This window comes from Mirounga angustirostris, unplaced genomic scaffold (genome assembly GCF_029215605.1).
Source record: "Mirounga angustirostris isolate CCGP_5_RB_7025 unplaced genomic scaffold, mMirAng1.0.hap1 SCAF_4, whole genome shotgun sequence".
Taxonomy (NCBI): domain Eukaryota; kingdom Metazoa; phylum Chordata; class Mammalia; order Carnivora; family Phocidae; genus Mirounga; species Mirounga angustirostris.
Window position 1 is genome coordinate 154,108,300 of NW_026991712.1, and position 15,298 is coordinate 154,123,597.

Genomic DNA, 15,298 nt, shown 5'->3' on the forward strand with positions numbered 1-15,298 from the left:
TTAAGCTTTGGGTATAAATTATCTTTAAGGGACCATTGTATATGACTCAGTAAACAAAAGTGGTCTAAACTATTTAAGCATCAAATTACCTCATTCTAATATAAATGGCTCTTCAAAAGCTATGCTTTATAAAACAGTTGAATGACAGTTGACTCATTTACTTATTGTGATGGTCTAAATAAATAGTCATTTCCAGAATTATAAGCAAATATAAAAGACAAAATAATGTAAGGTGCTAGATTAATTACTCAGTCATAAATCATTCATGTTTATGCATTCACAATAAAACCTTGAGGGTGTTGGTGATTATGTGTGACACATGTTTATCATCCCCCTTCATACAGAGATGGTCTGCTTCTCCTCACAGACACACAACCTTGTATCTTTAGGTCCCAAAGAGATTGTCTCTCTTCTTCCTGAAAAAATATAAATAGAATTTAAATTAGAAAATTCATTCAGAAAATAAACAAAAGATATAATTTACTTCTGTTTTAGTTATTTTTCTTAAGTGACTATTTTTGTTAAATTTGTTGATACTGACTGCTGGTTAGGTATATTTGCCTTTAGTAACCAAGATATTTTATAGACAAATGAAATAGTTGTAAAAATAATAAGATATTGTATATACTTTTACATAATTATATATGCCTTTTCACCTGTTCCAATCTGATTAACCTAGTAAAACTTATTACGAGACACTATACTTTTTTATCTCCATATGAAAGTAGTACTTTGATAGAATTTGGGGGAAGAAAATCTACAGCTGCTGTCTTGTTCACAGGAAGGGAGGCAATAATAAGTTAATAAAGATCTATCATCGAGATGGTAAATACGGCTTTTCTGATCCTCTGACATTTAATTCTGTGGTGGAGCTCATTAACCACTATCATCATGAATCTCTTGCTCAGTACAATCCCAAACTTGATGTGAAGCTAATGTACCCAGTGTCCAGATACCAACAGGTATGATTATAGAAGTTTCTTTTTTTTTTTAAGATTATTTATTTATTTATTAGAGAGAGAGAATTAGCAGGGGGGGTGGAGCAGAGGGAGAGGGAGAAGCAGACTCCCCACTGAGCAGGGAGCCTGATGTGGGGTTCAATCCCAGGACCCCAAGATCATGACCTGAGCCAAAGTCAGATGCTTAACCAACTGAGCCACCCTCATGCCCCTATAGAAGTTCTTGATAGCTATTCAACAAGTCATTTTTAACATCGTTTCATTTTAATTTACCAGGCTTATCAGTTAAAAAAAAAATCTAGTCATTTTAAATTTCCTACTTAAGATTTAAGATATTTTTGGAGCTTATTTTGTGACTACTAGTCCTTAACAGCTTGTTGCATGTACTTATTAACTTTATATAAAAATACTTCTGTTTCTGTTTCCTATTTATACTTCATTTCTTAATTTTTCAAGTATTAATTATTTTGATGTGATCTAAAGGGTGAGTGTTAACAAAAGGATTTAGTGCTTTTGCATGCTTACTATTAATACAGTGGCTTAAACTTACAGTAGAAATGCAATTTAAAAATAAATAGATGTGGAAAAATTCATGTGTCAGAATTGTTAACATTCTTTATTTCTTTTGTTTAACTGTACAGGATCAGTTGGTAAAAGAAGACAACATTGATGCAGTTGGTAAAAAATTGCAAGAGTACCACTCTCAGTATCAGGAAAAGAGTAAAGAGTATGACAGGCTATATGAGGAATATACCAGAACATCCCAGGTTAGTAAATATTTGTTGTTTAGGCCAGTAAGTATGCAATGCTACAGTTACATCAGATTTTCTATAATTCACCTGACAGTCCTTAACTGTCTTAATATCTTGAACAACCTTTTTGAGACTGTGATGATACAAATTCTTCTCCCATTCATAAATCACTTTTTTATTGGCTAAGGTATAATTTTTTTCAGTTAGTATTAACTAGGATAAGGTTTGACTGCAAATGACAAAAAATAACAATAGCAGAGGCTTCAGATAGAAATTTTTCTTTCATGTATAGGCGCAGTACCAGGGATATTGTGTCAACTACACAGTCATTAGGGCTTAGGGTTCTTTTTTGATGCTTTGCTATCTGTAGAAGTTGGCTTACTCCAATATCAGCCATCACAACAATATTCTAGCAAACAAGATAGAAGAATAAGAAGGAAAGTTTCCTGTTTTTTTTTTTTTTTGAAAATTTCCTGTTTTTAAGGCTACTTCCTAGAAGAAGTACACACTGCATCTACTTTCATCCCCCTGGTAAGACATGGCTGCAGATTACAACTAGCGGCAGGGAGGCTAAGAAAGCTAATTTTTATTTGGTCAGGTATACTCAACTAACATTTGAGAGTTTACTGAGGAAGAAGGAATTAATGGGAATTATGAGACCACTAGTAGTCTTAACCACAGTTTTTAGATCATAAATCTTTTTTTTTTTTTTAAGATTTTATTTATTTGACAGAGAGAGACACAGCGAGAGAGGGAACACAAGCAGGGGGAGTGGGAGAGGGAGAAGCAGGCTTCCACGGAGCAGGGAGCCTGATGGAGGGGTCGATCCCAGGACCCTGGGATCATGACCTGAGCCGAAGGCAGATGCTTAACGACTGAGCCACCCAGGCGCCCCCATAAATCTTTTTTTTTAAAGATTTTGTTTATTAGAGAGAGAGAGAGAGAGCAAGTACAAGCAGGGGGAGGGGCAGAGAGAGAGGGAGAAGCAGACTCCCCTGCTGAGGAGGGAGCCCAATGTGAGGCTTGATCCCAGGACCCTGGGATTATGATCTGAGCTGAAGGCAGACACTTAACCAACGCCAGCCAGGTACCCCAAGATCATAAATCTTAATAATCAATAATATTTCTTTTATCACATGTATGCGATAGAACAAAATTCTGAAGAATACTCTAGTTCTCTTCCTAGAACTTGTTTTCTTAGTTCTTTTCCTAGAACTACTTTTTTATTTTTATTTATTTATTTATTTATTTATTTATTTAAAAGATTTTATTTATTTATTTGACAGACACAGCGAGAGAGGGAACACAAGCAGGGGGAGTGGGAGAGGGAGAAGCAGGCTCCCTGCAGAGCAGGGAGCCTGATGTGGGACTTGATCCCAGGACCCTGGGATCATGACCTGAGCTGAAGGCAGTCGCTTAACCGACTGAGCCACCCAGGCGCCCTAGAACTACTTTTTAAAAAATATATATTTTATTTATTTGAGAGAGAGTGGGAGAGAGAGTGAGCACAAGAAGGGGGAGGGGCAGAGAGAGATGCAGACTCCCCGCTGAGCAGGGAGCCCTTGGGCTAGATCCCAGGACTCAGGGATCATGACCTGAGCCAAAGGCAGACACTTAACCAACTGAGCCACACAGGCACCCCTCCTAGAACTACTCTGATTCTTTTCTAGTTACACTTGAATTGGTTTAATTTGCCCTGAGTCATTACCTAAAATATAAAAGGTGCTGGGAATTTTTATGAAGGTGCAGGTCTTCAGGGAAGTTTATCCATTGCAATATTTGGGTCAGTAGTGGCCTAAGAAAATATGTCTAACTGGGTTTCTTATCCACATTCTTTTGATTATTTATTTATTTTAGGATTGTTTTTTTATTTTGGAGAGAGATTATTTATTTATTTTAGAGAGAGAGAAAGTGAGTGAGGGTCCACATGCTCAGGGTGAGTGGCAGGGGGGTGAGGGGGAGTGAGGAGCAGAGGAAGAGGGACAAGCAGATTCTGTGCTCAGCCATTGCAGGGCTCAGTCTCACCAGCCTGAGATCATGACCTGAGCTGAAATCAAGAGTCACATGCTTAACCGACTGAGCCACCTGGGCTCCCCTTTTTTGCACATTCTTTTGAAACACGGGTTATTACTTTGAACATCAAATAACTTATAGAAGCATTAGTCTGTGTTGATTAGTCCATGTTATGGTAGCATTAGTCCATTCTACGAAATTCATATTGAATTCTCAGTGCCATAATAACTTGGCTGAATCCTTTATTGGACATAAGAGTAATGGATTTTTTCTAGTGTTTGTTTTCTGTTGTTTGTTAATATTACTGCTTTTTATTATTTCCTTTTTTTTGCTTTCAATTTATTTTTATTTTTATTTTTTTTAAAGATTTTATTTATTTATTTGACAGAGGGAGACACAGCGAGAGAGGGAACACAAGCAGGGGGAGTGGGAGAGGGAGAAGCAGGCTTCCTGCGGAGCAGGGAGCCCGAGGCAGGGCTCCATCCCAGGACCCTGGGATCATGACCTGAGCTGAAGGCAGATGCTTAACGACTGAGCCACCCAGGCACCCCTGCTTTCAATTTAATTTGCTTTTCTTTTACTACCTTAAGGTGAAAATTTTGTTCATTGGCTTTAAAACTTTCTTATTTTCTAAAATAAGCATTTAAAGCTATAAATTTTCTTCTAAGCACTGCTATAGGTATATCCTACAAATTTTGTTATACTATTATTTTCCTAATTCAGTTTTAAATATTTTCTAATTTCTCTTGTGATTTCTTCTTTGACCATATGTTCTTTAATTTCTAAATATTTGGGGCTTCTCTGGATACTATGTTATTTCTAGTTTAATTTTTTTGTAGTCAGTGAACATAATTCATTAAGGTTGCCATCATTTGAAATTTATTGACTTATGACCTAGTACATGCCTTATCTTAGTTAACTTGCACACTGACAAAGACTAATAATGTTGTTGGTATAGTGCTCTTTCAGTTGTTAGTATAGTCCTCTATAAATATCAATTAGGTCAAAGTGATTTATGGTGTCATTCAGATATTCTATATCTTTACTGATTTTTTTTTTTTACTAGTACTGTCAGTTAATTAGGAGTCTTAAAGTCTCTAGTTACCATTGTAGATTTGTCTATTTCTCTTTTTAGTTCTGTTAGCTTTTGCTTTATATGTATTGTAGTTCTATTAAGAGCTTACACATTAATAGTAAATTTACTCCTTTATAATATGAAATATTCCTCAGAGCGCCTGGGTGGCTCAATTGGTTGAGCGCTGGACTCTTGATTTCAGCTCAGTCATGATCTCAGAGTCGTGGGATCGAGCCCCTCCTCCTCCACACTGAGTTGGCTTGAGATTCTGTCTCTCCCTCTCACTCTGCCCCTCACTCCTCTCTCACACACGTTCTCTCTCTTTCTCTCAAATAAATAAATAAATCTTTTTAAAAAATATGAAATAGTCTTCTTTATATCTGGTAATCTTCCTGGTCTTGAAGTCTACTTTTTCTAATATTTCCCCATCAGCTTTTATACAATTATTATTTGCATGATATATTTTTTTCTGTCCTTTTACTTATTTTCTGTCCTTTTACTTTCAATGTATTTGTGCCTTTATAGTTAAAGTGCATTTCTTTTTTTTTTTTAACATTTTTTTTTTTAAAGATTTTATTTATTTATTTGACAGAGGGAGACATAGCGAGAGAGGGAACACAAGTAGGGGGAGTAGGAGAGGGAGAAGCAGGCTTCCCGTGGAGCAGGGAGCCTGATGCGGGGCTCGATCCCAGGACCCTGGGATCACGACGTGAGCCGAAGGCAGACGCTTAACGACTGAGCCACCCAGGCGCCCCATAAAGTGCATTTCTTATAGATAATAATATATAGTTGGGTCTGGCTTTTTAAACAATCCAGCCTAACAATCTCTGCCTTTTAACTGGAGTGTGTAATCTATTTGTATGTCTTGTAATTATTGATATGGTTGGGTTTATATTTACTTTTTTGCTATTTGTTTTCTTTTTGCTCCATCTGTTTTTGTTCCTCAGCAACTTTTTCATGGTTGTCTTTTGCGTCAAATGTTTTTTAGTATTCCGTTTTGATTCCTCATCTGGCCTTTTAGTTATGTCTGTCTCCTTTTTTGTTTTCCTATAGGAAGTTGCTCTAAAGATTACAACATGCATTCTTTCCAGTTTTAGTATATGTGCTGCCAAAGTGAGCACACAACATGCATTCTTAATCACAGTTACTTAAGTTCATACTGTACCATGTAGCATGTGAACATAATAACTGTGCTATTATATAATTCTATTTCCACCTCTTATTACTGTCATGTATTTTATATCTACATGTTAACTCCATAATTTATTGTTATAATATTTGCCTATTCTAGGTACTTTATATAAATGGAATCATACAATATTTGTCCTTTGGTTACTTCACTAATTATAATGTTTTCAAGGAAAATCCATGTTGTAGCATATATCAAAGTATCATTTTTTATGGCTGAATAATATTGCATTGTATGTGTATGTGACATTTTGTTTATCCATTCATTTATTGATGGACATTTGGGTCCAGTTTCTGGCTATTGTGAATTATACTGCTTATGAACATTGGTGTACAAATAACTGTTCAAGTCTCTGCTTTCATTTCTTTTAGATATATACCTAGGAGTGGAATTGCTGGATCATATAGCAGTTCTATATTTAACCTTTTGAGAAACTGCCAAACTTTTCCATACTGGCAAAACTATTTTACATTCCTACCAGCAATGCATAAAGATTCCAGGTTTTCCACATTCTCTCTAATAAGACTTGTTATTTTTTGTGTTTTTACTTCAGTTTTTTATAGCCAGCCTAGTAGTCATGAAGTGATACTGTTTTTGTTATTGTTGAGTTTTAGGTTTTTTTTTTTTAAATCCCTTATCAGATACATGATTTTCAGATATTTTTCCCATTTTGTAGGTTGTCTTTTTGCTTTATTGATATCCTTTGACATGCAAATGTTCTTAATTTTTATGAAGTCCAATTTGTTTTTTCTTTTGTTGCATATGCTTTTGGTATCATATTCATGAAGTTGTTCCAAATCCAGTGTCATAAAGATATTTTCAATGTTTCTTCTAGAAGTTTTTTGTTTTTACTCTTCAATTTGGATCTTTGATCCATTTGGGTTAACTTTTACATGTGGTGTGTTAAGGTTCCAGCTTTATTTTTTACATGTGAAAATACATTTTCCCTGCACTGTGGTCCCAACACCATTTCTCCATTGAATGATCTAGGGATATTTGCTGAAGTGAGACATTGATCATAAGTGTGAGGGTTTATTTTGGGGCTTTCTATTGTATTCCATTGGTCTATATGTCTATCCTTATGTCAGTACCATATTTTGATTACCATAGCTTCTTAATATTGAAACCAGGAAGTGTGAGTGTTCCAAGTTTGTTCTTTTTCAAGATTGTTTCGGCTATTCTGGGTCCCTTTCAATTCCATATGAATTTGAGGTTCAGTTTTTCTATTTCTGTAAAAAATGTGGTTGGGATTTTGATAGCGATTGCATTGAAACTATATATCACTTTGAGTAGTATTATCATCTTAACAATATTAAGTCTTCCAATCCATGAACAAGGATGTCTTTCCATTTATTTATGTCTTCTTTAATTTCTTTCAGCATTTTTTTTTATTATATCTTTCAGCATTTTTTTGTAGTTTCCAGTATATGAGTTTCTTACCTCCTTGGTTAGATGTATTCCTAAATATTTTATTCTTTTTAATGTTGTTGTAAATGGAATTATTTCTTTAGTTTCTCTTTCAGATTATTCATTGCTAGTGTATAGAATACAATTGATTTTGTGTATTGATTTTGCATTCTGCAACTTTGCTGAATTTATTAGCTCTTATAGTTTTTGGTGGATTCTTTAGGGTTTTGTACCTATAAGATCATATCATTTGAGATAGTTTCACTTCTTCCGCTGCAATTTGGATGTCTTATAATTGCTTTTCGTTGCCTAATTGCTCTGGCTAGAACTTCAGGTATTTTGTTGAATTAAAGTGGATATCATTGTCTTGTTCATGATCTTAGGTGGAAAGCTCTCCCATTTCACCATTGAGTATGATGTTAACCTTGTGTTTTTCATATATGGCAATATTAGTTTTCTATGTCTGCTGTAACAAAGAATGACAAACTGGATGGCCTAAGACAACAGAAATTTATCATCTCACTGTTCTGGGGGCTCTAAGTCCAAAATCAAGTTGTTGGTGGGGCCCTTCTCTTTGTGGAGGCTCTGGGGAAGAACCTTCATTGTTTTTCTTAGCTTCTGGTGGTTGCTGGCAGTCCTTGGCATTCTTTGGGTTGAACACATCACTCCAATTAATGCCTTCATTATCAATGATATTCTCCCTCTGTGTCTCTCTCTTCCCTTTTTATAAGGATATTAACTAATCATTGGATTAGGACCCATCCTAATCCAATGTGATCTCATCTTAATTCACAGAAGACCCTATTTCCTAATAAGGTCACATTCTAAGGTCCTGAGGATTAGGACTGATCATATCTTATGTGGGAACACAATTCAATCTATAACAATGGCCTTTATCATGTTGAAGTTTCCATTTCTAGTTTATTGTTTTTATCATGCAAGGGTATTAGATTTTGTCAAATACTTAGTCTGCATCAGTTAAGATGATCTGATCATGTGGGTTTTTTCCTTCAATATATTAATGTTGTGTACTGACTGATTTTTGTATGTTGAATCACCCTTGCATTCCTGGGATAAATTCCACGTGGTAATGGTGTATAGTTACAGTACTTTTAATATGCTTTTTAATATTTGCTAGTATTTAGTTGAGGATTTTGCATCTATATTCAAATGGGATGTCATTCTATAGTTTTCTTTTCTTGTAGTCTCTTGATCCAGTGTCAGTATCAGAGTAATGATGGCCTCATAGAATGAGTTAGAAAGTGTTCCCTCTTCCCTCCTCTTCTAGTTTTTGGAAGTGTGAGAAGGATTGGTGTTAATTCTTTTTTTTTTTTAAGATTTTATTTATTATTTGAGAGAGAGAGTGCACAAGAGGGGGTAGGGTCAGAGGAAGAAGCAGATTCCCCACTGAGCAGGGAGCCCAATGCAGGACTTGATCCTGGGACTCAAGGATCATGACCTGAGCCGAAGGCAGTCGCTTAACCTACTGAGCCACCCAGGTACCCCTTAATTCTTTTTTAAATGTTCGGTAACTTCACTAGTGAATCTATCTGGTCCTGGGCTTTTCTTTGTTGGGAAGTTTTTATTTTTTTTTTAAGAGATAATTTTTTTAAAGATTTTTATTTATTTATTTGACAGAGAGAGAAAGATAGCAAGAGTGGGAACACAAGCAAGGGGAGTGGCAGAGGGAGAAGCAGGCTTCCCACTGAGCAGGGAGCCCGATGTGGGACTCAATCCCAGGACCCTGGGATCATGACCTGAGCTGAAGGCAGACGCTTCATTTTAGAGAGGGAGAGAGAGAGAGCACACACATGAGCAGAGGGAGAGGAGAAGAATCCCAAGCAGACTTTCCACTGAGCGTGGAGACTGATGCTTGATCCCATGACCCAGAGATCATGATCTTAGCCAAAACCGAGACTCGGATGCTTAACTGACTGAGCCATCCAGGTACCCCTGTCAATACCTACATTTTAAAAAAAGAAAAAATCTCACATCAATAATCTAATTGTATACCTTAAGAAACTAGAAAAAGAAGAGCAAACTAAACTCAAAGCTAGCAGGAGGAAATAATAAAGATTAGAGAGATAAATGAAATAGAAAACAGAAAAATAGAGAAAAATTGACAAAACTAAAAATTGGTTCTTTTTAAAAAATTTTTTATTTTTTTAAATTATTATATTTTTATAGATAAAGTCTTATTTATTTATTTGATGAGAGAGAGAGAGAGCAAGAGCACAAGTAGGGGGAGTGGGAGAGGGAGAAGTAGGTTCCCCACTGAGCAGGGAACCAGATATGGGACTCAATCCCAGGACCCTGGGATCACGACCTGAGCCAAAGGCAGACACCTAACTGACTGAGCCACCCAGGCGCCCCTAAAAATTAGTTAATAAGATAACAAAATTGAAAAACCTTTAGTTAGACTAAGAAAAAATAAAATCTTGGGGCGCCTGGGTGGCTCAGTCGTTAAGCATCTGCCTTCGGCTCAGGTCATGATCCCAGGGTCCTGGGATCAAGCCCCACATCAGGCTCCCTGCTCAGTGGGAAGCCTGCTTCTCCCTCTCCCACTCCCCCTGCTAGTGTTCCTGCTTTTGCTATGTCTCTTTCTGTCAAGTAAATAAATAAAATATTAAAATAAAATAAAATCTTAAAAAAAAAAAGCAGGTATTGACAGCTATAAATTTCCCTTGAGCACTGCTTTTGCTGTATCCCGTAAGTTCAGTATGCTGTGTTTATTTCTTAATTATCTCAAGGTATTTTCTAATTTCTCTTCTCATTTCTTCTTTGATCCATTGATTAAGAACGTGTTGATTTCCACATATCTGTGGGTTTCCCAGTATACCTGAGAAGAATGAGTATTCTTTGCATCTGAAGCAAGTCTCTTGTAGAGAGCATATGGGTAGATCATGGGTTGTTTTTAATTTTTTTTTTTTTTAAGTAGGCTCCACGCCCAGCGTGGAGCCCAACATGGGGCTTGAACTCATGACCCCAAGATCAAGACCTGAGTTGAGATCAAGAGTCAGACGCTTAACCGACTGAGCCATCCAGACAACCCGGGTTGTTTATAATTTTTAATCCATCTGCAGTCTCTGCCTTTTAGTTGGAGAGTTTAATCCATTTACGTTTAAAATAATTACTGATTACTGGTAAGGAAGGACTGACTTCTGGCATTTAGTTATTAGTTTTCTATATGTCTTATGTGTCTTTTGCACTTCAGTTCTACCATTACTGGATTTTTTTAGTATTTAATTGATTTTTTTGTAGTGTACCTTTTTTTCGATGCCCCACTTCTTTCCTTTTCTTTATTTTTTGAAGTTTTTCTTAGGAGTTACCTTCAAGATTATAATTAACATGTAACTGCACAACAATCTAGTTTTAATTACAACTTATTACTCATATTTGCAGTGGTATATAAATACTTTGCTCCTATACATAATTGTTCTTCTTTATATTGTTATTGTCATTGATTACATTTTCATATATTGTATGCCCATTAACATAGATTAATAATCATTGTTTTATGCATTTGTCCTTTAAATCTTATAGAAAAAAAGAGTCACAAACCAAAAGTACAGTACTACTTGACTTTATATTTATTTATGCAGTTAGCTTTACCAGTGTTCTTTATTTCTTCATGTGGCTTTGAGTAACTGTCTAGTGTCCTTTAATTTCAGCCTGAAAGTCTTTAGCATTTCTTGTAGAGCAGATCTAGTGGTAACAAACTCCCTCAACTTTTGTTTATCTGGGAATATCTTAATTTCTTCTTCATTTTTGAAGGATGGTACTACTTGGATATAGAATTCTTGATTGACAGCCTTTGTCTTTTAAGACTTTAAATATACCATTCCACTGCCTTCTGGCCTCCATGGTTTCTGATGGGAAACCAGCTATTAATTTGATTGAGGATCCTTTGTACATGACAAATTTCTTCTCTCTTGCTTCTTTCAAGATTCTCTCTTTGTCTTTTGACAATTTGAGTATAATGTAAAATACATGTTTCTTATATCTTTGTTCATAGTTTATAATTGTTACCTGTGGAAAGGTCAGCCATGAGCTATTCTAGTATTACTGTAACTCATGGTTTCTTGTTTTGGCCCTAGTATTTATACTATTGATTTTCCAGCCCAAAGCCACTGATCTTATTTCCAAGCTAGTATCTGTGGTGGGTAGTGTTAAGATAGAGACTACACCTGGATCTTCAAGGCTGTGGGGCTCACTAGGGGATACTGCCCTATGAGGATTATCAATTAGGAATGAGATAGTACTGACTGGGAAAAGATGTGGGATTCCAGTGGCCAGAAATGCTCTAATGGTCTATTTTCTATGTGAGATGTTTAATTCCATTTTATTTTCAGGGTTTATTTTATTAGTTAGTTACTCAGAGTGATCTTAGTAACTTTTTCTTTCTACCTGATACTTGAGCTGTATCTCTGGTGTGCCTGTGTACATTTTTAAACACTGCTCTGTATTCCTTTAGCTCTTCCAGATGAATTATCTGTGATGAGGCCAGTGTTTGGGGTAGAATGGGGGAAAAGTCACTGATGCTTCTTCAGATTGAATCAACATAAATGGTCAACATCAGGGGATGGTGAAATGATAATACATATAATAGAATGTTATACAGCTATTAAAATAGGTTTCCAGAAATTATTTTAAAACTTTAATTTTTAAAAAGTGACAAAAGTTATATAAATATTTATGTAAAATTCAGTATAAATTATTGCTGAATTCTATGTGAATTATTGCATACAAAGTAAAAATTCCCATTCCCTAGGTAGAGGTAACTGCTATGACTAAGTGCTTTTTAGGAATTCCTGATGACCTGAGAAATGCTTATGATGTAGTTTCAGGCAATGGAGCCAGCATGTAGAAGTGTGTGAACAGAGTGATTTCATCTATGAGTATACCCACTAACCTGAAGGGAACACTTTATGAAAATATTCTGGGATGTTTGAGGTGATAGAATTAAGGGGATTTGGGAAAAATACAGTTACAAATAGAAAGGAGGAAATAATAGAAATAATAGTATGCACATTAATAACAATAATATATATAACACAATGACCTTTTTTTAAACAAAATGATACAAAATTATTCTATAACCATCAAAAAATGATGGCCTATATTTACCGATTTTGAGTAATTTCTTTTTTTTTAAAGATTTTTTTTTTTTTTTTTTAGAGAGCATGCATGAGCATGAGCAGGGGGAGGGACAGAGGGAGAGGGAGAATCCCAAGCAGACCCCACACTGAGCAAAGCCAGATATGGGGCTCAATCTCATGACCCTGAGATCATGACCTGAGCTGAAACCAAGAGCCGGACGCTCAACTGACTGCGCCACCCAGGTGCCCCCTAATTTTGAGTAATTTCTAAGATAACATTACACAAAAAAAAACAAGGGAAAAATATATGGTTAGTCATATGACCATAGTCATCTATGGTTAAAATATGACTAGACTTAAGGTATTCAATAAATGTTTTTGGATGTTTAATCCCCCCCCTTTTTTTTTTCACCTGATTCTCTCTCTCTTCTCACACACACACACACTCTCTCTCTCTCTCTCTCAGATATAGCTGGGGTTGCCATTATCTCCATCTTATAGATGGGAACTTAAAGCATAGAAAGACTCTCTTAAGGGACTTAACCAATTTTTAGCATAATCAGGATTAGAATATAAATCTTCTAAATTCCAATTTAGTTCATTTGTAGTATCCAGGTGTGATACTGTGCTTGACTTTAGAAACACAGAGAGAGAGAAGAGACTATTCCACAAAAGGTTGAAGTACTCTGACAACATTTGTCAAACACAATGTGCATTTGGCAAAATGGCATACTTTAATCCCTTTTCTCTGCATCAAACAAAGCAATGGTGGATTACTGTATTCCCGTGCGCATATTTATTTAAAGGGCAACATACAACACTATGTTTAATCTTACAAAGACTGTTGAGTAAAAGATGCAGAAGAATACATATACTATGAGTCTACTCATAGAAGGTACAAAACCAGGCAAATGTTAATTTTTTTTTTATTTTGGATGGGTATATAAAGTGGTAAAATCATGAAGAATAACAAGGAAATGATCATCATAAAAGGCATGGTAGTGTTATCACCAAGGTGGAGGAGGTGGAGTGGGAAGAAGCAGGGAGTTACGATCCAGAAAGGACACACAAGTAATTTCTGGGGTTGCTAGTAGTGGAAGTTCATTTTATAATAATTTGTTCAACTGTGTATTTGTTTTATGCACTTATTATATCTCACACTAAAAACATGGCTCTATGCAGAAACAATATGATTATTTCTATAGATCAGAGGTAGAACAGAAAACCATAATAACAACTATAAATGGAACTTCCAGATCTAGGAATAAATAGAAACAACTGGGAATTTGACCTCCCTGGTAGTTCTTTCTTGGACTTCTTTGCTGATTTCTCCTCTTTGACATTGATCCTCTTCTTTTTTCTGGTTACTTATTCACTCTGTTGATCTCAAACAGTCTCATGATTTTACATACCATCTATATGCTAGTAACTCCCAAACTTAACATCTCTGCTTCTTCTTCTTTTTTTTTTTTTTAATTTATTTATTTGACAGAGAGATAGAGAGCACAAGTAGGCAGAGTGGCAGGCAGAGAGAAAGGGAGAAGCAGGCTCTCTGCTGAGCAGGGAGCCCGATGCGGGGCTCGATCCCAGGACCCTGGGATCATGACCTGAGCTGAAGGCAGCCGCTCAACCGACTGAGCCACCCAGGTGCCCCTCTGCTTCTTCTAAGTTAATTCTAGACTCATATATATTCAACTACCTTATCAACAGCTCCACTTGGATATTTAATAGCTATCTTAAATTTAACATGTAAAAACTGAATTCATGAACAAAATTGAACTCAAGGCTGTTCTACCCTTTGCCTTCCCCATCTCAGTTGAGAGCAATCATATCCGTCTTGCTCGGGTCAAAAGCCTTGAAGCCCATCCAAGACTCTTTCTTTTACATCTTCCATCTAATCCATCAGGAATTCCTGTTTACTTTACCTTAGAATACAGCCAGAATGCGACCCCTTCTTGCCACATCCACTGCTACTACCTTGATTGAAGCCCACTATCATTTCTTGCTTTGATTTACCCCAGAAACCTTCTAACAGATCTTCTTGCCCTTATCCATGCTCCCCTCCCCCTGATCAATTCTCAGTAGAGTAGCTGGTAATACAGGTATCTCCTGCATTTTGCAAGTTCACATTACACCACTTGGCTTTTATGAAGGACCTACATTAGTACTTGTTTTCACTAACTGGAAGAAATCTGAAGACTTCTGCTTTTACAAAAAAGAGTGAAAAGTGACAATAACGTTCTGAGCTTGTTTTGCAGCGAGCTTTTAGAAGCAGTACACATCCTCGAGCAGTGAGAGTGGTGCCGTTCCTTCCCTGAGAACTGCATTCAGCCTCTCAGCATCAAGCCACCATAACTTTGAACTGTGTCTGTGAGCATCTGTACTTTATCTCCATTTACTCTGTGCATCCCTTAGCAAGATGTGTCCTAACGTATCAGAAAAAAAGCCTAGGAGAAGTTATTTTTTGACTCTAGGAACACGAAAGATTTTTGCCACGTAAATTGCCATGGTAATTGCTTCTTTGCTTTATGCCATTTTGGCTTATGAAAATTTTAATAGGAACTGTGTACTTTGAGACTGCTGGGGAAACCTGTACTTATAAAACATAGGTAGGATCACAGTACTCCTTTGTTTAAGACATATCTCTGGTTCCATGGTTTACACATAGGAAAAGCCAGAGTGCTTTTTATAATGCCCAGTATGATTGTGCCACTCTTCCTCTTTGACCTCATTTCTTCTCTCTTCCTCAGTATACTCCAACCACACTAGCCTCTTTGCTGTTCCTCGAATATACTAGGCCTGCT

The 15,298-nt window shown here is 36.3% G+C and overlaps 1 protein-coding gene across 2 annotated transcripts in view; it reads left to right on the forward strand.

Annotated features, from left to right (window-relative positions):
* Positions 1 to 15,298, forward strand: part of PIK3R3 (phosphoinositide-3-kinase regulatory subunit 3) — a 123,330-nt gene that overhangs the window by 87,995 nt on the left and 20,037 nt on the right. For both annotated transcript variants that reach the window (XM_064589214.1, XM_045897778.3), the window contains 2 exons: positions 782 to 962; positions 1,601 to 1,726. In XM_064589214.1, the coding sequence (XP_064445284.1) occupies positions 782 to 962; positions 1,601 to 1,726 (307 nt within the window). The remainder of the gene's footprint in view (positions 1 to 781; positions 963 to 1,600; positions 1,727 to 15,298) is intronic.